Source organism: Urocampus carinirostris, chromosome 2 (assembly GCF_059441175.1).
Source record: "Urocampus carinirostris isolate Australia breed hairy pipefish chromosome 2, RoL_Ucar_1.0, whole genome shotgun sequence".
NCBI classification, from domain to species: domain Eukaryota; kingdom Metazoa; phylum Chordata; class Actinopteri; order Syngnathiformes; family Syngnathidae; genus Urocampus; species Urocampus carinirostris.
The window spans coordinates 8,006,160-8,021,372 of NC_142350.1; the positions used below are offsets into that span (position 1 = coordinate 8,006,160).

The 15,213-nt window shown below is 40.5% G+C and overlaps 1 protein-coding gene across 11 annotated transcripts; it reads left to right on the top strand.

The window, feature by feature from the left end:
* Positions 1-1,878: 1,878 nt before the first annotated feature.
* Positions 1,879-14,247, top strand: LOC148370893 (protein FAM131B-like). Of its 11 annotated transcripts, XM_088328704.1 has the most exons (10): positions 1,879-2,108; positions 4,188-4,265; positions 4,378-4,412; positions 4,497-4,532; positions 5,321-5,426; positions 7,092-7,460; positions 9,139-9,473; positions 12,884-13,006; positions 13,899-14,009; positions 14,071-14,247. In XM_088328704.1, the coding sequence occupies exons 5-10, from the start codon at positions 5,327-5,329 to the stop codon at positions 14,242-14,244; spliced, it is 1,212 nt and encodes a 403-aa protein (XP_088184830.1). In that variant the 5' UTR covers positions 1,879-2,108; positions 4,188-4,265; positions 4,378-4,412; positions 4,497-4,532; positions 5,321-5,326; the 3' UTR covers positions 14,245-14,247. The 11 variants fall into 11 exon arrangements, with proteins under 11 accessions (XP_088184830.1, XP_088184820.1, XP_088184821.1 ...); XM_088328694.1 differs by lacking the exon at positions 4,188-4,265 and having other exon boundaries at positions 4,375-4,412; XM_088328695.1 differs by lacking the exon at positions 4,188-4,265.
* The last annotated feature ends 966 nt before the right edge of the window (positions 14,248-15,213 follow it).

Below are 15,213 nucleotides of genomic sequence, written 5' to 3' on the forward strand. Positions count from 1 at the left end.
CTTCTGACTAGAATTTACCACTGGGAAACGCTGCCTTCATTTTTTGCATGGCTCATAATAAATGACCAAGATTAATGCATGATCCTTGCAATAACACAGGTTTCATAGTGGCCTGATTAGGTGTAGCATACACAGGTTTTCTTGGACGCGACTCGTAGGGGGTGATGATGCTTTATAGGGCAATGTCGTACAAACTAATGTCAGCTGCAGTTAATAACGAGGGAAGAAGAATTGCAAAGGTAAAGCAAAGTCACCAGAGACCAGTGTCAGCGTAATTTATAAGCAGACTTGTTGAAAAACATGGCAACAATTTCAAGCGTTTTTCAATTCTTGAAAACACAACAGTAAAGTTCAAGCATTTTCAAGGATTTCAGGCACCCATACAATTCCTGTTTTTGAGAAATTAAAAATCTTTTATAGCTAGGGCTTGCCATCTACTCTTGTGGTCTTTAACAAAAGTGTGTATGTCTTCTGGGCAGTAGTGATGTCATGATGTCCTCTTTTAAAGGTATATAACGTTAGAATTATTATTATATTTATTTTGTATCATCATTTATCTTGTTCTGACCTCTTTCAACCACTGTGTGCCTGTTTATTTGGCTTTCCTGGCTGTTGGATGAGGATAAAGGGAGATTGTATTTTCTTGCTGTACATTGATTGCTCTATACAGCACTTTTCGTTGCAACTTGTTGCCTGAACAGTCCTATACGAATACATTTCGATTGATTGATCGATAGGCAACCCTGAATATACTGCATGGAGAAAGAATTAAGAAAGATGCTGAAAGACTTGTTTGTGTTGTTATTCGGTGAGTAAAATAAACATGTTTAAGCAAGTTATCTTTGTTTATATTTTTCTACATTAGAGGTCTAAAACTCAGTCCATAGGCCATAAGCCATGCGGATGATATCCTGAGGTTAAGTTTGATGTAAGAAATCTACATGGATGTTCCCTTTAGAGAGTAGATCGTCAGTGATGTTGAACTGAAGCTTAGAGGAGAGTGGAAGTACCACGCAAAAAAAAACTCACGCTAGGTTTCTGCCGTGTGTTAAACGTGTTTTTATGTGCTTGACCACAGTCATAAAACACAACATGGGTGTATTTGCAGAAGTTAAATGTTCTGATCAATTATTTGGCAAGAAGCCATGTTTAGATTAGCTTGTGTTCGGAAAATTAAAAGCTAAAGACCTATCTGAATTGTAGTTTTCCCTGATTGATTCATTGATATTCTAACAAATTCTCAATAATTTATTTTTACTTTTGGAACTTAATTTGCATCGATTTTTTTCCCCTAAGAGATATTTCAGAGTTGGATACTTTTTAAACCTGATGCAGCCCAACCTCGCCCAGGCCTAAATATCCGACAGCCCGCAAGACGATAAAGTTTGAGACCCCTGTTTTAAGTCTAGTCTGACACATTGTGTCTTTAAGGTCTATTATCACTTAATAAGGGGAATTGCAATAATTAATAAGGGGTGCAATTGACTGAGGTTGACAGGTATGAAATTATGGAGACGAAAACACTTGATTCGCCCTAGACTAACTTGAATGATGAATCGGAGGCTGGTTGACAGAATGGAACTTGGAATTGAACCTACTACTGGGCCGTTGGGGCACCACGAAGGACGGAACTCTGGACAGCTTTCTCCTCTGCTGACGGTTCCTGGCCTGAGTATATGTACCATTTTAAAAAAAGATACTTAAAAACTTCCATTAAAAGTTAAACCGTCCTAATTTTAAGGCAATTCGTGTCCGCCGGCTGTCACCATAGTTACCAGCCCTCTGTTTGCCGGCCGTGACGTCACGCAACCTCCACGCTTAGGACATTTTCCCCCACTTTGGAGCTGGATGTCGCAAAAAACGCCGGTCGCCTCTTGCGATGCGCATGCGCATGTGACGACACAACAAGGGCGTGGACGTGCGGTGAGGAGAGAGCGGTGCGCGCACGCACAACGGCAGGCACGCCGCCTCGCACTCACGGAGAAGGAAGAAGGAGAAAAAGAAGGAGAGAAGAAGAGAGGATGAGGAGGAGGATGGACACGTTTCCCACCACGCCGCGTGCGCCTCATTAGTGCCAGAAATGGGCTGCATCGGATCCAGAACCATCAGTAAGACGCGCCGCCATGTGTTGTGACGTCAGGCGTAGCGTGCGCGTGCATGAGAGGACGAAGGTGTATCTATGTCACGTGACGATTCACCCCGCGCTCCGTTTGGGGGGTCTCCTCGGACGCTCGTTACCATAGCGGCGAGACGCGTGCGTGCACGGCACTGTAAAGGAAGGAAGTAACGTGCGCGTGCGTGACACCTGCCGTGACACGCAACTTAAGGTCATTGCAGCCCCCTCCCAACCCCCACTCGCTTCTCCACGCCTCCTTACTTCCCGCGCTTGGTGCACGCGCAATTGTCATCAAGTGTATATGCGTGCGCGCGCAAGTCCAGGATGAGTCAGAAGTGCCGTACGTGTTAGTTCAGGTGTGATTTGGTGACTTTTTGTCCTCATATGGTCACGTGACGTCATCGCATCCCGTTAAGCAGGGTGTCAAAGATGCGGCCAGCGTGCCGGATCAGGCCAGCCAACAAGTTTGAAACGGGCCCATGAGACAACGCTGAGAGAAATGCGAGAGAAAAATGAGCTACAGTTTTCAATATTTCCACTTGATGTCGATAAAGCCAGGCGCCATTCACAAAGACACTTTAGCTGTTTCTTTCTCTTTCTGTCTTTTTTTTCTGTCTATCCTTTTTGTTCTCTTTTTCTCTCTCACTTTTTTTGCTCTCTTTTCTTTTCTTTTTCTCTCTTGCTCCCTTTTATTTCCTTTTCCCTCTTTCTTTTTCTCCTCTCTCTTTTTATCCCTCTCTTGCCCTCTTTCCTTCGTCCTCTATTTCTTTCATTTGTTCTGTCTTTTTTAACTTTCTTGGTCCCTGTTTCTTTCTCTCCATCTCTCTTGCTCTGTTTTTTTCTGTCCATCTCTTTATTCCTCTTTCTCCCTTCCTGTCTCTCTCGCTCTCTCCATTTAACTCTTTTTGCTCTCTTTATTTTTTTCTCTCTTTCTTGCTCTTTTTTCCTTTTACTCTCTTTCCCTCTTTTTTATTCTTTCTTTTTGTTTCTCTCCCTTTAATTTTGTATTTCTCTTTTTAGTTCTCTTTCTCCTTTTCTTTCTGGTTCTCTCTGTCTCTCTCTCTTCTTTCTTTCTCTCTATCTCTGTCTTTTTTGTGTCTTTCCTTCTTGTTTCTTTCTCTTTAATCTACTTTTTACCATGTGGCCCCCAAGCACAACTGAGTTTGACTTCCCTTCCGTAAAGAGTTTCATTGCAGCCATCTTTACAACAAATGTTGTGAATAATATATTTTTCGTTATATGTCTGGATCCTTTAACCATATCATTTGACGCTGTGAGGCGATTGGGGCGGGGGCGGGGTTTCAGGCTTTTCCTATTTCCAAGTGGTTCAGTAAATTCCACCCCGTTTGTGTTAGATGTCCTCCTCCCGGAAGTAAACAAAGCCGCCATTTTACTTTGTCATCAGCCACAGAGGACACGCCCACTGGATAGATTTCCCGCTTCCCGATTTCCGGGCAACAGAAACCAACCACTAAAAATAGAACAAGATGAAGGTCGAAGAGAAGATGAGGACGGAAAACGGTGACAGTAAAATTGGGTCAACTCTCGAATCTTGAGTACTTTTTGGACATTTTTTCCGGTCCCGTCCCTGGTTCTGTACGAAATCCTCAAGTCCTATCTTGGGTCTGAAGTCTCACCTTGCCTTTTTTAGTTTTTGTCCTGTCCTCATTTTTTTCTCAAATTTTCAGTTACTTATGCATGCCCCGCCCCTTTTGACACACCGTCATTTTGATTTACATATTTTTGTCTTCTCAAATTTACCCTAACTGCGCATGTGTGTGTCTGTTTGTCTGTTTGTGTGTAATTGTATTTCTGAGGACCATTTTCATATTTTCACAATAATTTTGGGTACCAAAAGTCCTTATTGACACATTTTGGTTGTCTTCATCATTATCGAAAACACAAAGTTAGCAGAAGTCTTAGCATTTCTTGAAGTAAATTTATTACCATGAAATAATCAGTAGAGTAATATACAACTGCATTTTTTTATAGGGAGATTTATGTTATTAAAAGTATCAGAGGTATCTGTACTTGGTATCGTCTCACTATACAATTCATTTCTTTTTGACAGAGATGCGAGCATGCTAGGTTACTTCCTGAGAGCGTCTTCGGCCCTTTCGTTTTTGAGTTATTTTGAGGCTGCAACCTGGTTCGAAGCCGCCGATACTAAACGCAAAATGCGATCTGTGTGTGTGAAGGTCACAACTGAAGGCAATGATGTCATCCTTTTTTTCCTTTTCTTTTTTTTTTGCACCCAGCAGCCGATGCGGTGCCGGTACGGAAAGATGGAGATCAGGTACGATTTTGTGTTTTTATCCGGACGAAGACTTTCCGTGTCTTTTATCGTTCCTCTTTTCCTTGTTTGCCCTTCCCTTTCCAGCATGGCCGTACAGAGTTTTCCTGGGAAGGAATCAATGTGAGTCTTTCAGCGTGGTATCGTTACATCCCTCTGTCCTTCTTTTTCACCTTTTGTGTGTATTTTTGCACTCAAACATACATACAAAGATGAAGATACTCAGCGTTTTTACCAATATACTGACATCACTTTATAAAAGATCATTACCCAATACTGATACCGTTATTGGTGCAGAGAATCCCCCCCCCCCCCATAAAAAAAAACAAATTATTTCGACTGATACCAATGTGAATACAAAAATCATAAGTAGTCAATGGTACAACAAACAGATACCAGTATTGCATAAAATCCCCTATATTGACATCATTCTAAGATAGATACCAAGTACCAATATCACTATTATATCGGTACGTAATATGTACCTAAACTCTTTCAGACTAATACCAATATTAATACCCACATCATGTATCATCATCACCTCCTATACATATTTATATATGTATAGGAGGTGGAGCGCTCGTCTTGGGATCGCAGGTTCGATTCCCTGCTCCTCCATGTTATATGTCGAAGTGTCCTTGGGCAAGACACTGAATCCCTAATGCCCCCAATAAGCAGGTCGGCGCCTTACATGGCTGCATGGCCGCTATTGGTGTGTGAGTGTGTGTGTGTGAATGGGTAAGTGTGAAGCACATTGTAAAGCGCTTTGGGACGTCTTCATTGACTTGAAAAGTGCTATATAAATGCAGACCATTTTACCATTTCCACATCCTTAACACATAATTCTAGAAATACAAACACACTCGTGTTAGTATTAGTATCTCGGCTAACAAACTTTCGCTGGCTTCCAGCTGTCGATGGAGGACACCACGTCGATTCTACCTCGCCTCAAGAGGAAGTCGGCTAACTCGTACGGCATCGGTGCCCTTGCCAAGTCGTCCCTCACAGGTGTGTCAGGTGTGTGTCTGTCCTGGTAATGCCCCACCCACCCACATGTTGCCCACCTCCCCTGGAAAAAAAACGAGATTGGTGACAAAATGGCCGCCCTGTCCAAAACACTCACCCACCCATTCTCCAATGGCCGTCCTCAACATCATCAAGAGTGGACCAATGGGATTGATTGATCCCGCTGGTCCTGGTTCTTGTGGCTTCTGTGGTCCAATGTGGTGTTTGTGTCTGTTGGTGGCGCTGTCAAGCTTTGTTTGATGTTGGTTGTAGAAGCAAAAACAGAAAAAAAAACAGTCCCTTTTTTCCACTTATTTTGCTCTATTCGTATTCCATTCTTTCTGGTATTGGTTGGCGGTATCGAAGTCATGGACAATTAGAGTTGAGCTACTGTAATGGTATCAAAAATTGGTATTGGACATAGTATAATTTATATCACAAAGATAAATACCAATCATCGATACCACTGATACTTTAGGTGCAAAAATGTGCAATGAACTGTGTCAAAAACATTTAAATTCAATAGTTATAGATACATGCTTAAAAATGAAGATATTTAAATAAGATTACAATATTATACTTCAAAATAATTACAAATATAAATATAGAAATGAACAAATAAAAATACATATTTAATCAAATAAATAAAAGAAGTAAATATAAATGAATTCCCACATAATGTTTCTAAGATACATAAATAATATAAATATCAAAATAATCAAAAGAAAATACACAGAAATACGATAAAATTAATTATAAAAAATAATGAACTCTAAAATAATAATTGAAATACATTAGAAAATAAAATATGCCACATTTCTAAAAAGAAATAAATATATAAAAATACACTAATAATTAAATAAATCAGTATAGCCTAACAGTGAATAAATAATTACAAATACATATTATAAAATAAGGAATAATGAAATAAATATAAACTAAAAAAAATGAAAGTACAATATTTATGTAATAGTTTAAATAACAAATTATATATATAATACACTGAATAAAAAACAAATAGGAATACAAAATATGAAATAAGGAATAAGATAATCGTGAATAAAAACCAATCAAAATTAAAACATTTCTAAAAATAAACAAAACAAAATATAAAATGTACACTTTCAATACAATAAATGCATATAAATACAAAAAATACATAATATAAAACAAGGACTAGAAATAAATAAATGTGTCTTAATTCAAGATCAATTTATAAAAAATTGAATAACTTTGAAATTATACCTTCTTGACAGCAGTTTAAGGACATTTCAAGTCGATAAACGTTTTTACAAAATGGATAAGGCATTTCAACTACAAAAACCTAAATATTTATATATTTCTAAAACCAAGAAAATATAAAAATAAATACAAGTACTCTTATTCCTTTCTAAATAACAAAAAAGGAAAAAGAAAATAAATAAAGTACAAAAGTAGACTTTTAATAAAATGAACCAGAATACACTACAAATTAATCAACTAACCTAAAAGGTAAAGGACATATAAATAACTTTTTAGCTTGTGGAGACTGTCTCAAAGACCCCCCAAAAATGAGTTCCTACTCCCTTATTCCTCTACTTGAAAGCATTCCAACTTTTCACATCTTCATTCCGCTTCCCTTTTAACTTTTCACCACCTAAACTGACCTTGTCCTTTCCGTCCTTGGGCGACCTTCAGGCGTGACCCGCTCCATGAAGGACAAAGTGACCAAGCCCACGGCCATGGCGCAGGGGCGAGTGGCCCACATGATCGAGTGGCAGAGCTGGGGCAAACCCTCGGCGGGGCCTTTAGGGGGCGCTGGTCGCAGCAACCTGCAGCGGGAGAAGGAACGGCGACTGGAGAACGACGCCTATAGCGATTTGAGCGACGGCGAGAAGGAAGCTCGTTTCGCGGCCGGCATCATGCAGCAATTTGCCATTTCCGAAGCAACGCTGTTCGGGTGGAGGTCCTTGGAGGACAACCTGGTGGTCCCTGATGAAGATGACTCGCACCTCGGCAGCGCCGCTCACCTCAGCGACCTCAATCAGGACAGCATCACCAGCAGAGGTACTGAAAAATGACAACAGATTTGATTTTGGGGATCACCATAAGCCCAGTTTGATAGGAAATCCCTCGTTTATCGTGGCTAATGGGGACCAGAACCACCGTCGAAATGTAAAAATCTACAAAGTAGCCCCCCTATTTCTAAATGTACTCTGCTGTCCACCACTTGCAGCAATAGTCACACAGACATGTTGGATTGCGGCCGCACAGGCGAGATACCAATATAAACTGAATGAAAGACAAAAAGAGCAACCACGCATAACACAAATTTGCTCTCTCAGCCCCTGCTTTCAGCAACAGTCGACTAAGGATAATGGATTGCGACTGCATGGTTTCTTTTCATTTTAGACAGAAAGGACGTAAAAAAGAGCCGACACGCATGACATGTATTTGCTCTCTGGGCCCCTGCTCATAGGAATAGTCAACCAGGGATAATGGCTCATAGCCCAAACAGTGCGGTTCAATTTGGGCGTGCCCACACGAGAAAATATATGTGCTATGCCGGCCCCCCGCTCTCAACAATGCATTTCATTTGAGGCAGAAGTACAATAAAGACAAACTCAAAGTTTCCACAAAATGTCATTCCGACAGTCCCCACTTGCAGCAAAATATGATTGGAGATAATGGATCGCGGTCACATGTGTGCAGTTCACTACTTTGTGGACTGAAGGGTAAAAGAAAGAGCCTCCAAGCATGAAAAAAATCTCTCGCAGCCTCAGCTCTCTGTAATGGTCAACTGTGAATAATGTATCACGACCGAAACAGTGCAGTTCATTTTAGGTGAACCGTAATGGCAAGCTTCGGTGGCCTGAATAAAAAAAAAAGTGCTCTGCCGGGCCCTGCTCTCTGCAATAGTTGACCAGGGATAACGCGTAGCGGCCACAACTGTGCATTTTATTTTAGGCAGGAATACAGTAACGGAAAAAAAGCCGAGAGGCCCTACTAAAATGCACTTGCAGCAAATTTGACCAAGGATAACGGATCGCAGTTGCATGGCTGATGTTTATTTTAGACAGAAAGAAAGGGGGAAAAAAAGAGCCTTGGAGAACAGCCACAACGGTGCATATCATTTGAATGCCTCCCAATAAAACTGCATACTGCCAGTCCCCACTAGAAATTTGGGATTAATGATATTGGATTGTGGCCGAACGAGTGCAATTTATTTTAAGCTAGAATAACGGGGGAAAAACACTTGACCTGACAAAAACGCGCTTTAACGATTCCAACTCAGGGATAATGGAGCAAGGCTAAAAAAGTGCAGGTATATTTTTCAACCTGCAATGCACAGGACGACTACGTCCAAATACCAAAGGGGATTAGAGTAATTACACATTTCTGACGGTAAAATTATGTTTATGAGATAGAACATATGTCTTATTTGAATCAATGTATATCGAAATGAAGTATTTTTACACACTGTCGCTTTTGAGTATTGCAAATGGATTTAGCTAGTGTTGTTAGCAGAAAAAGACGGAAAATCTCTGGTCACAAACAGAAAAGAAAGGCATGGTAGCTGAGCGACAGCCAACGCTCGTGTCCGTCACGCGCGATGACGTTTTGAGGACGGACGTGTCCCCGATAGCTATGTGTGGGCGGACGTCTGGATCGTCTCCAGGATTCGGAAAGAAAAAACTCGTTCGAAACTTGTCACTTACGGATATTTTTTGTGCGCGTGTGCCAGACCAAGTCCTCCACCACTCCTCGGCGGACATGTGGCCTCACACATACGTGTCTCAAGGCCTTTACTGTCTGTCCTCGTCGGACGCGTGGGAGCCAATCACAAGTCAGCCGTCGGGCGTGGCCTCGCCGGCGGCGGGATCCTACATCCTGCCGCCGGGTAGCGGTGCGGCCTTAACGCCGGCGGAGGGATACGAGGCCACGGTGGGCGGCTTCCTCCAGCAACAGCAGCAGCAGTTGGACCTGCAGCAGCTGCAACAGCTGCAACAGCTGCAACAGTTGCAGCAGTTGCACCAGTACCAGCAGCAACAGCTGCTGCACTACCAACAACAGCAGCAGGTAGCACCACCATTACTCCGATTACATTGCATTTTAGTTTTATCAACTTTTATACAGCGTTGGTTTGTTTTCCAGACTGATACCAGTCACTGCAATTATTTATCTTTAGTATTGAATTTTTATATTATTTTGTTTATCATCATGTTTTTCACATTTATTTCAATCAGGAACTCGAAATGATATACAGTTATGGGGTAACCAGCTACCAACCTTTCAGTGAGAGTGTGCACGTTCTCCCCGTGCTTGCGTGGGTTTCCTCCGGCTTCCTCCCACATTCCAAAAACATGCATGTCAGGTTTGGCCGCTCCAAATTGTCTCTAGGAGTGAGTTGCCTGTCTCTGTGTGCCCTGCGACTGGCTGGCAACCAGTTCAGGGTGTCCACTGCCCACTGCTCCAAGATAACTGGGATGGGCTCCAGACCCTACTGAGGATAAGTGTTGCAGATAATGGATGGATGGATTATATATAGGCTTCTTTTCCAGACTGATACCTATCCAAGTATCATCTGATACCTAATATCAGACTTAAAAATTGTTCTTGCAATTATTCAAAGTCAATGTTAATTTTAATTTGTTTTTACAATTATTTCATAACTAATGGTCATACCAGTTTTGATACCTGTGCCAATACCAGGTCATACCGCATCATTTGTTTACTTGTCACATTCAGCTATCATTTATTTAGATTTCATATCATTTTATTTGTCATTATTGTTTACATTTATCACAATCAGAAAATAGAAATTATAGGAATATTAAATGTTCTTTCAGATTAGTACTATTGCAATAACGATTTCCTTCCTGATAGCAAAGAAAAATTTATATATAACATAGATCTTTGGGGTCGTGGGCAGCACGGTGGCACAGTGGTTAGCACGTGTGCGGCACAGTTTTAAGGTCATGGGAACCTCCTGTGTGGGTTCAAATCCAGCTACCGGACTTATAGTGTGGAGTTTGTATGTTCTCCCCGTGCTTGCGTGGGTTTCCTCCGGGCACTCCGGTTTCCTCCCACATTCCAAGACATACATTTTAGGTGGATTGGCCGGTCCAAATTGTCCCTAGGTGTGAATGAGCGAGCGAGTTGTCTGTCCCTGTGTGCCCTGCGATTGGCTGGCAACCAGTTCAGGGTGTCCCCTGCCCACTGCCCGATGATTGCTGGGATGGGCTCCAGCACCCCGTGACCCTACTGAGGATAAGCGGTGCATTTTTGGGGTCATTTCATTTAGGGTAGGTCATAATGCAACATTTGTTTTTGTGTACTTTTTTTACGTTTAGTTTTAATATTATTTTATTTCTCGTGATTTACTTTTTATTCATCTCAATCATGGAAGAGAAATTAGAAGAGTAATACATTGCATTTTCAAATTACTTAGTACTGTTCAGGGCTTTTGCTAGAACGATACCAATGTAAATAACATCTCTTCACTGATATCGAAGAAAATTTTCTTGGAATTATTTTAAAATCAATGTTAATATTCAGTGTCATTTAATTTAAGGGTTAGAGGGTTGTTACCGGTATTGATACTGTAGCCAATACCAGGTAAATCGTTTTTTTTTTCACATTGATTTATTTGTTTTTCTAGTGCTATTTTACTTTTTTTGGAATTCAATTATTTTAAAACAGCATTGGTCTGGGAATTGATCATTTCCCAATAGCCCTTATCGTTGCTGAACTATTTTCAAGCAACTAACAATTGTAAGCATTATTTTTTTTCCAAGAAAGGATACCAAATGCAAGTATCATCTCTTGACTGGTATCAGGCTTTTATTATCATAAATGTTATCAGAATTAACCTAAATCAATAGTCATTTTCTATTAATGATCATTTGGTCATGTGGCTTAAGGTTGGGGAAGGGTCGATACCAGTATTGAGACAGGTGCTGATATCAGGTCGTACAAAATTTGTATTTATAATTTGTTTTTTATATTATTTTATTTTATTTTTTTCCAAATTTTTCAAAGTCAGGACCGATTACCAGGTATAAAGTAAAATATCAATACCAGATCATAGCATTTTTTCACATGTATTTTTTATGTAATTGTTATTCATTTGATTTATTTTAATATTATTTATTCTTATATAGTAATCACAAACTGGAACTGGACATCAGAGAAGTATTTAATTGTATGTAATTTTGATTTATTCAATTTTTGTTTTTTTAAGAAAAACAACTTTGGGATTTACAAGTTATGTATTTTGGAATAGAGGTATCTGGAAATTGAAGTCAAGTCAAGTCGCATTTATTTGTATGGCCCTTAATCCCAAAAATGTTTCAAAGGACTGCATAGGATTACAATGACACAATTACCTGATCTAAAACCAACATGCGGGCAAGGAAAAACTCAACAACCTCAGCGTAAGGAAAAAAGAAACCTAGAGAAGGGGCGTCAAAAGTGGAAATTGTATCAATGACTATTCAAATATTTTGATAGCGTATCGGTCTTAAAATATCAAATATATCAATTGTTCTATTGTATATTTTGTATCAGATTAAACGTGATGGCCCAAGTCTGCTGACCGATACCAGTATCGATAGCTGCTGCTAGAACAGATACTCTAAAGTATTGCCTTAACCTTTTTGATTATGTCAGTCCTTTTAGTTCACAATTGCAGCTTTAAAGGGATAGCATAGCATTAGCACAGAATTAAGTCATGTTTATTTGTGACGCCCTTATCACAAGGAGTCTCAAAGGCCTGCACAGACTATTGCAGACCACAGACAATTATTACACCATCCCCTGATCTAAAACCTACATGAGGGCAAGAAAAAAACTCAAAAACCTCAATATGAGGAAAATGAAGAAACCTTGAGAAGTGACTGCACATGAGGTAATCCCCCTTCTGGGATGACCAGGCTGCAATCAGACGTTGTTGGGTCGTGGTCATTTTCATTTCATTCCACTTCCACGCATGGTTTGTTTGTGTTCATTTGCGGTCCTTTATTACTTTGCTCTTTGCATTCGCCAGTTCCAGGTTTGTTTTTTGTCTCTGGTTTATTGTTTGGATATTTTGTTAGTTGCTTTGTGCCCACTTGTTTGTTTGGTACTTTGATTCTTGTTTTGTAAATAAATACCATCATTGTTTTTTACATCCCTGTTTCCAGTTCCTGCCTCCCCCACATGGGTCCAACATCCTCCAAAAACTTTATCTTACCGACATAAAATGTAAAAAAATGTTGTTCAATGTCCGTCATTCTCTAATATTTGTCTTTGGCAGCGCGACTGAAAATGGTGTTATAATGAGATAAAAGCAAATGATTTTCAAAGTGTTAACTATACAACTAATAACGTAGTGTTTAGGTTTTGGTGCTCTCCTTGCTGCGACCTGGGATCGTTTCCCGTGTCATCCAATGATCATTAACATAGCATTAGCATAGCAACTAAACATTTCCCTTCTCCTTGGGTTCCAGTCGTTGCACAGCACCTCCCAGTCCCTCCAGGCCACGCCCAACAGCACCATCCACAGCCTGGGACCGCCCACGCACCCCCGCCTGGCCGACCTGTGGGGGGCAGCACAAGCCGAGGCGCACCAGGTATCTTGACCTCTCGTGTTTCTTTCCAAATATTGATACTATCGATAAAAAGCAAATACTTGGATCGGGTCGAAACTATTGACCTGGGATCAATACATCACTCCTCCATCAATATCCTCAATGCGCCGCTTTTAAATGTCGATAGCCCAGCCCTTTCCCTTTCATTCGGCCACTCTCTAGGTTTATGCCTGTGTTGTGGCTGGATGGCACACTTTAAGCACCTCTTCCTACCTGGCCGGCTACTGCATCATGCCAAAGCTTTATAGAAATATTTGGTTTTTTTTCTAATACTGTGAAAGTGACTGTATGGAATTTTTAAGTTTCCCACTCGCTGGCTTGTGTCATCATTGTAGCGCTCGCAAGTAGGTGCATTTCTTCGACGTGCTCGAATAAACTCTTCTTTTTTCATCTGTTTGGGGTTTGGGTTGGCGTTTAGAATGTATTTGAAACAGGCCTTTTCTTACTTCACGCTACATTAAAAAAAAACTGTGATGACAACCTCCCATCCTCGCTCTTCTCTTTCCTCCAACCCTAATGTGTTGCACGGAGGGGGAAAAAATTATAAAGCCTCTTTGAACTTAGCTGGGCATTGGTGACACATACTTAGAGAAAACATTTTAGTTTCCACTTTTTAAGGACACACAAAAATGTAAAGTGCCCCCATCTACAAAGTTTGCAATTTAATTTTAAAAGATGAAACATTTTAGTGCCTAAAATCTACTGTTTATCATAATTATAAATTAACTTACATGAGGGAGTGTTCAATGATCATGACATTTCCAAGGAAAAAGTATCAGTATCGATTAATACTACTGTGTTTTTACTTGGATTGGAGACTAAAATTCCCAGTATTGCCCAATCAGAGCAATTGGTAAAAATGTCCTTCACGCAGGTGGAAATCGTCGGGCAGATGAGGACGACGGAAATACCAGACGAGACGGACGTCAACGTCTTCGGCTACGCGGAGCAACACCATGAAGAAGACGAAGACGAACTCACCGGGGTGAGTCCCATCGCCGCCATTTTGAGGAAAAATCGTCCCATCACGTCTTGTCTCTCTCCAGGTGGACGAGGTCACTTTGACGTTGGAGCCCAAGCCGTGCTCTTTGACCCCGTCCCCTCAACGGGAGGATACGCCGTCCACACGAGGTCCCAGCCCGGGGACGCCCGCCGAGAGGACGTCACTCGACGTGGACGAGAAAAAGGACGATGGTGGCGATGAGGGCGCGGCCACCTGAGACGAAAACAATTCAGAAAACCTCAAAAATACAATAACCAACCGTGATATTATCCCGATGTTACTGCAGGATTTGAGGAATATTAATCAAGCAAAAAACAAACTATACTGGTGGGACCAAAGGAAGATGAAGCAGCAATACAAACACAAGCTGACATACGTTTTCTGGAACTTCCTGCCATATTGGCAAACACTTGGACACAATCGTACAGAGTCAAAACATATCCGATTTCTTTTGATAATAAAAAAAAAGAAAAGAAACAAATGCACAAATGTATGTGGATGTTGCCTACTACTTCCTCTCAAGAGCCAGACCTTCAAAATAAAAGCATGCAGACTCAGCTAACGCTTGGACACAAACGTACAAGGTCAAAACTTCTCCGATTGCTTTTAATCATTACAAAAAACAAATGCACAAATGTATGTAGATGTTGCATAGCGCTTCCTGTCAAGAGCCAGACCTAAAAAATAAATGCATGCCGACCCAGTGACCAGTTGGACACAATCATACAAACCTAGACAAAATACATCAGATTTATTTTGATAATGAAAAACAAAGAAGAAAAAAACAAAAATGCAGATGATTATGTGGCACTTGTCTACCATTTTCTTTCAGGAGCCAGACCTTCAAAATAAAAGTAAACTGCATATTTACACATCTTCTTGGCTTATTTAACAGTAGCACCCCATATAACTACAAAACCAACAGCTTTTTATTTTTGCTTTTATTTTGAAGGGCTGAATTTTAACAGGATGTGATGAGAAACAATGAATCAACTTGGTTGGCTATCTATTTTTTTTTACAAGAGTTGTGCTGTTAACGTTTTATTTTCTGCATTGATGTATTTTCTTGTGTAATGTCATTTCAAAATGGTTATAATCGATTCAAAATATTTACATATAGGAAAAGCATACCATTACTGGAGTTTAACTGTGGAAATTTAAACAAGGACAACCAAGAAAAGTTTCA

Bases quoted from the DNA above. Each gene is read 5' to 3' on its own strand.
- LOC148370893 (XM_088328693.1), top strand. From the start codon at position 3,604: ATGAAGGTCGAAGAGAAGATGAGGACGGAAAACG. The intron at 7,461-9,138 runs GTACTGAAAAAT...CGCGTGTGCCAG, and splicing joins GGACAGCATCACCAGCAGAG to ACCAAGTCCTCCACCACTCC. The intron at 13,007-13,898 runs GTATCTTGACCT...TCCTTCACGCAG, and splicing joins CACAAGCCGAGGCGCACCAG to GTGGAAATCGTCGGGCAGAT.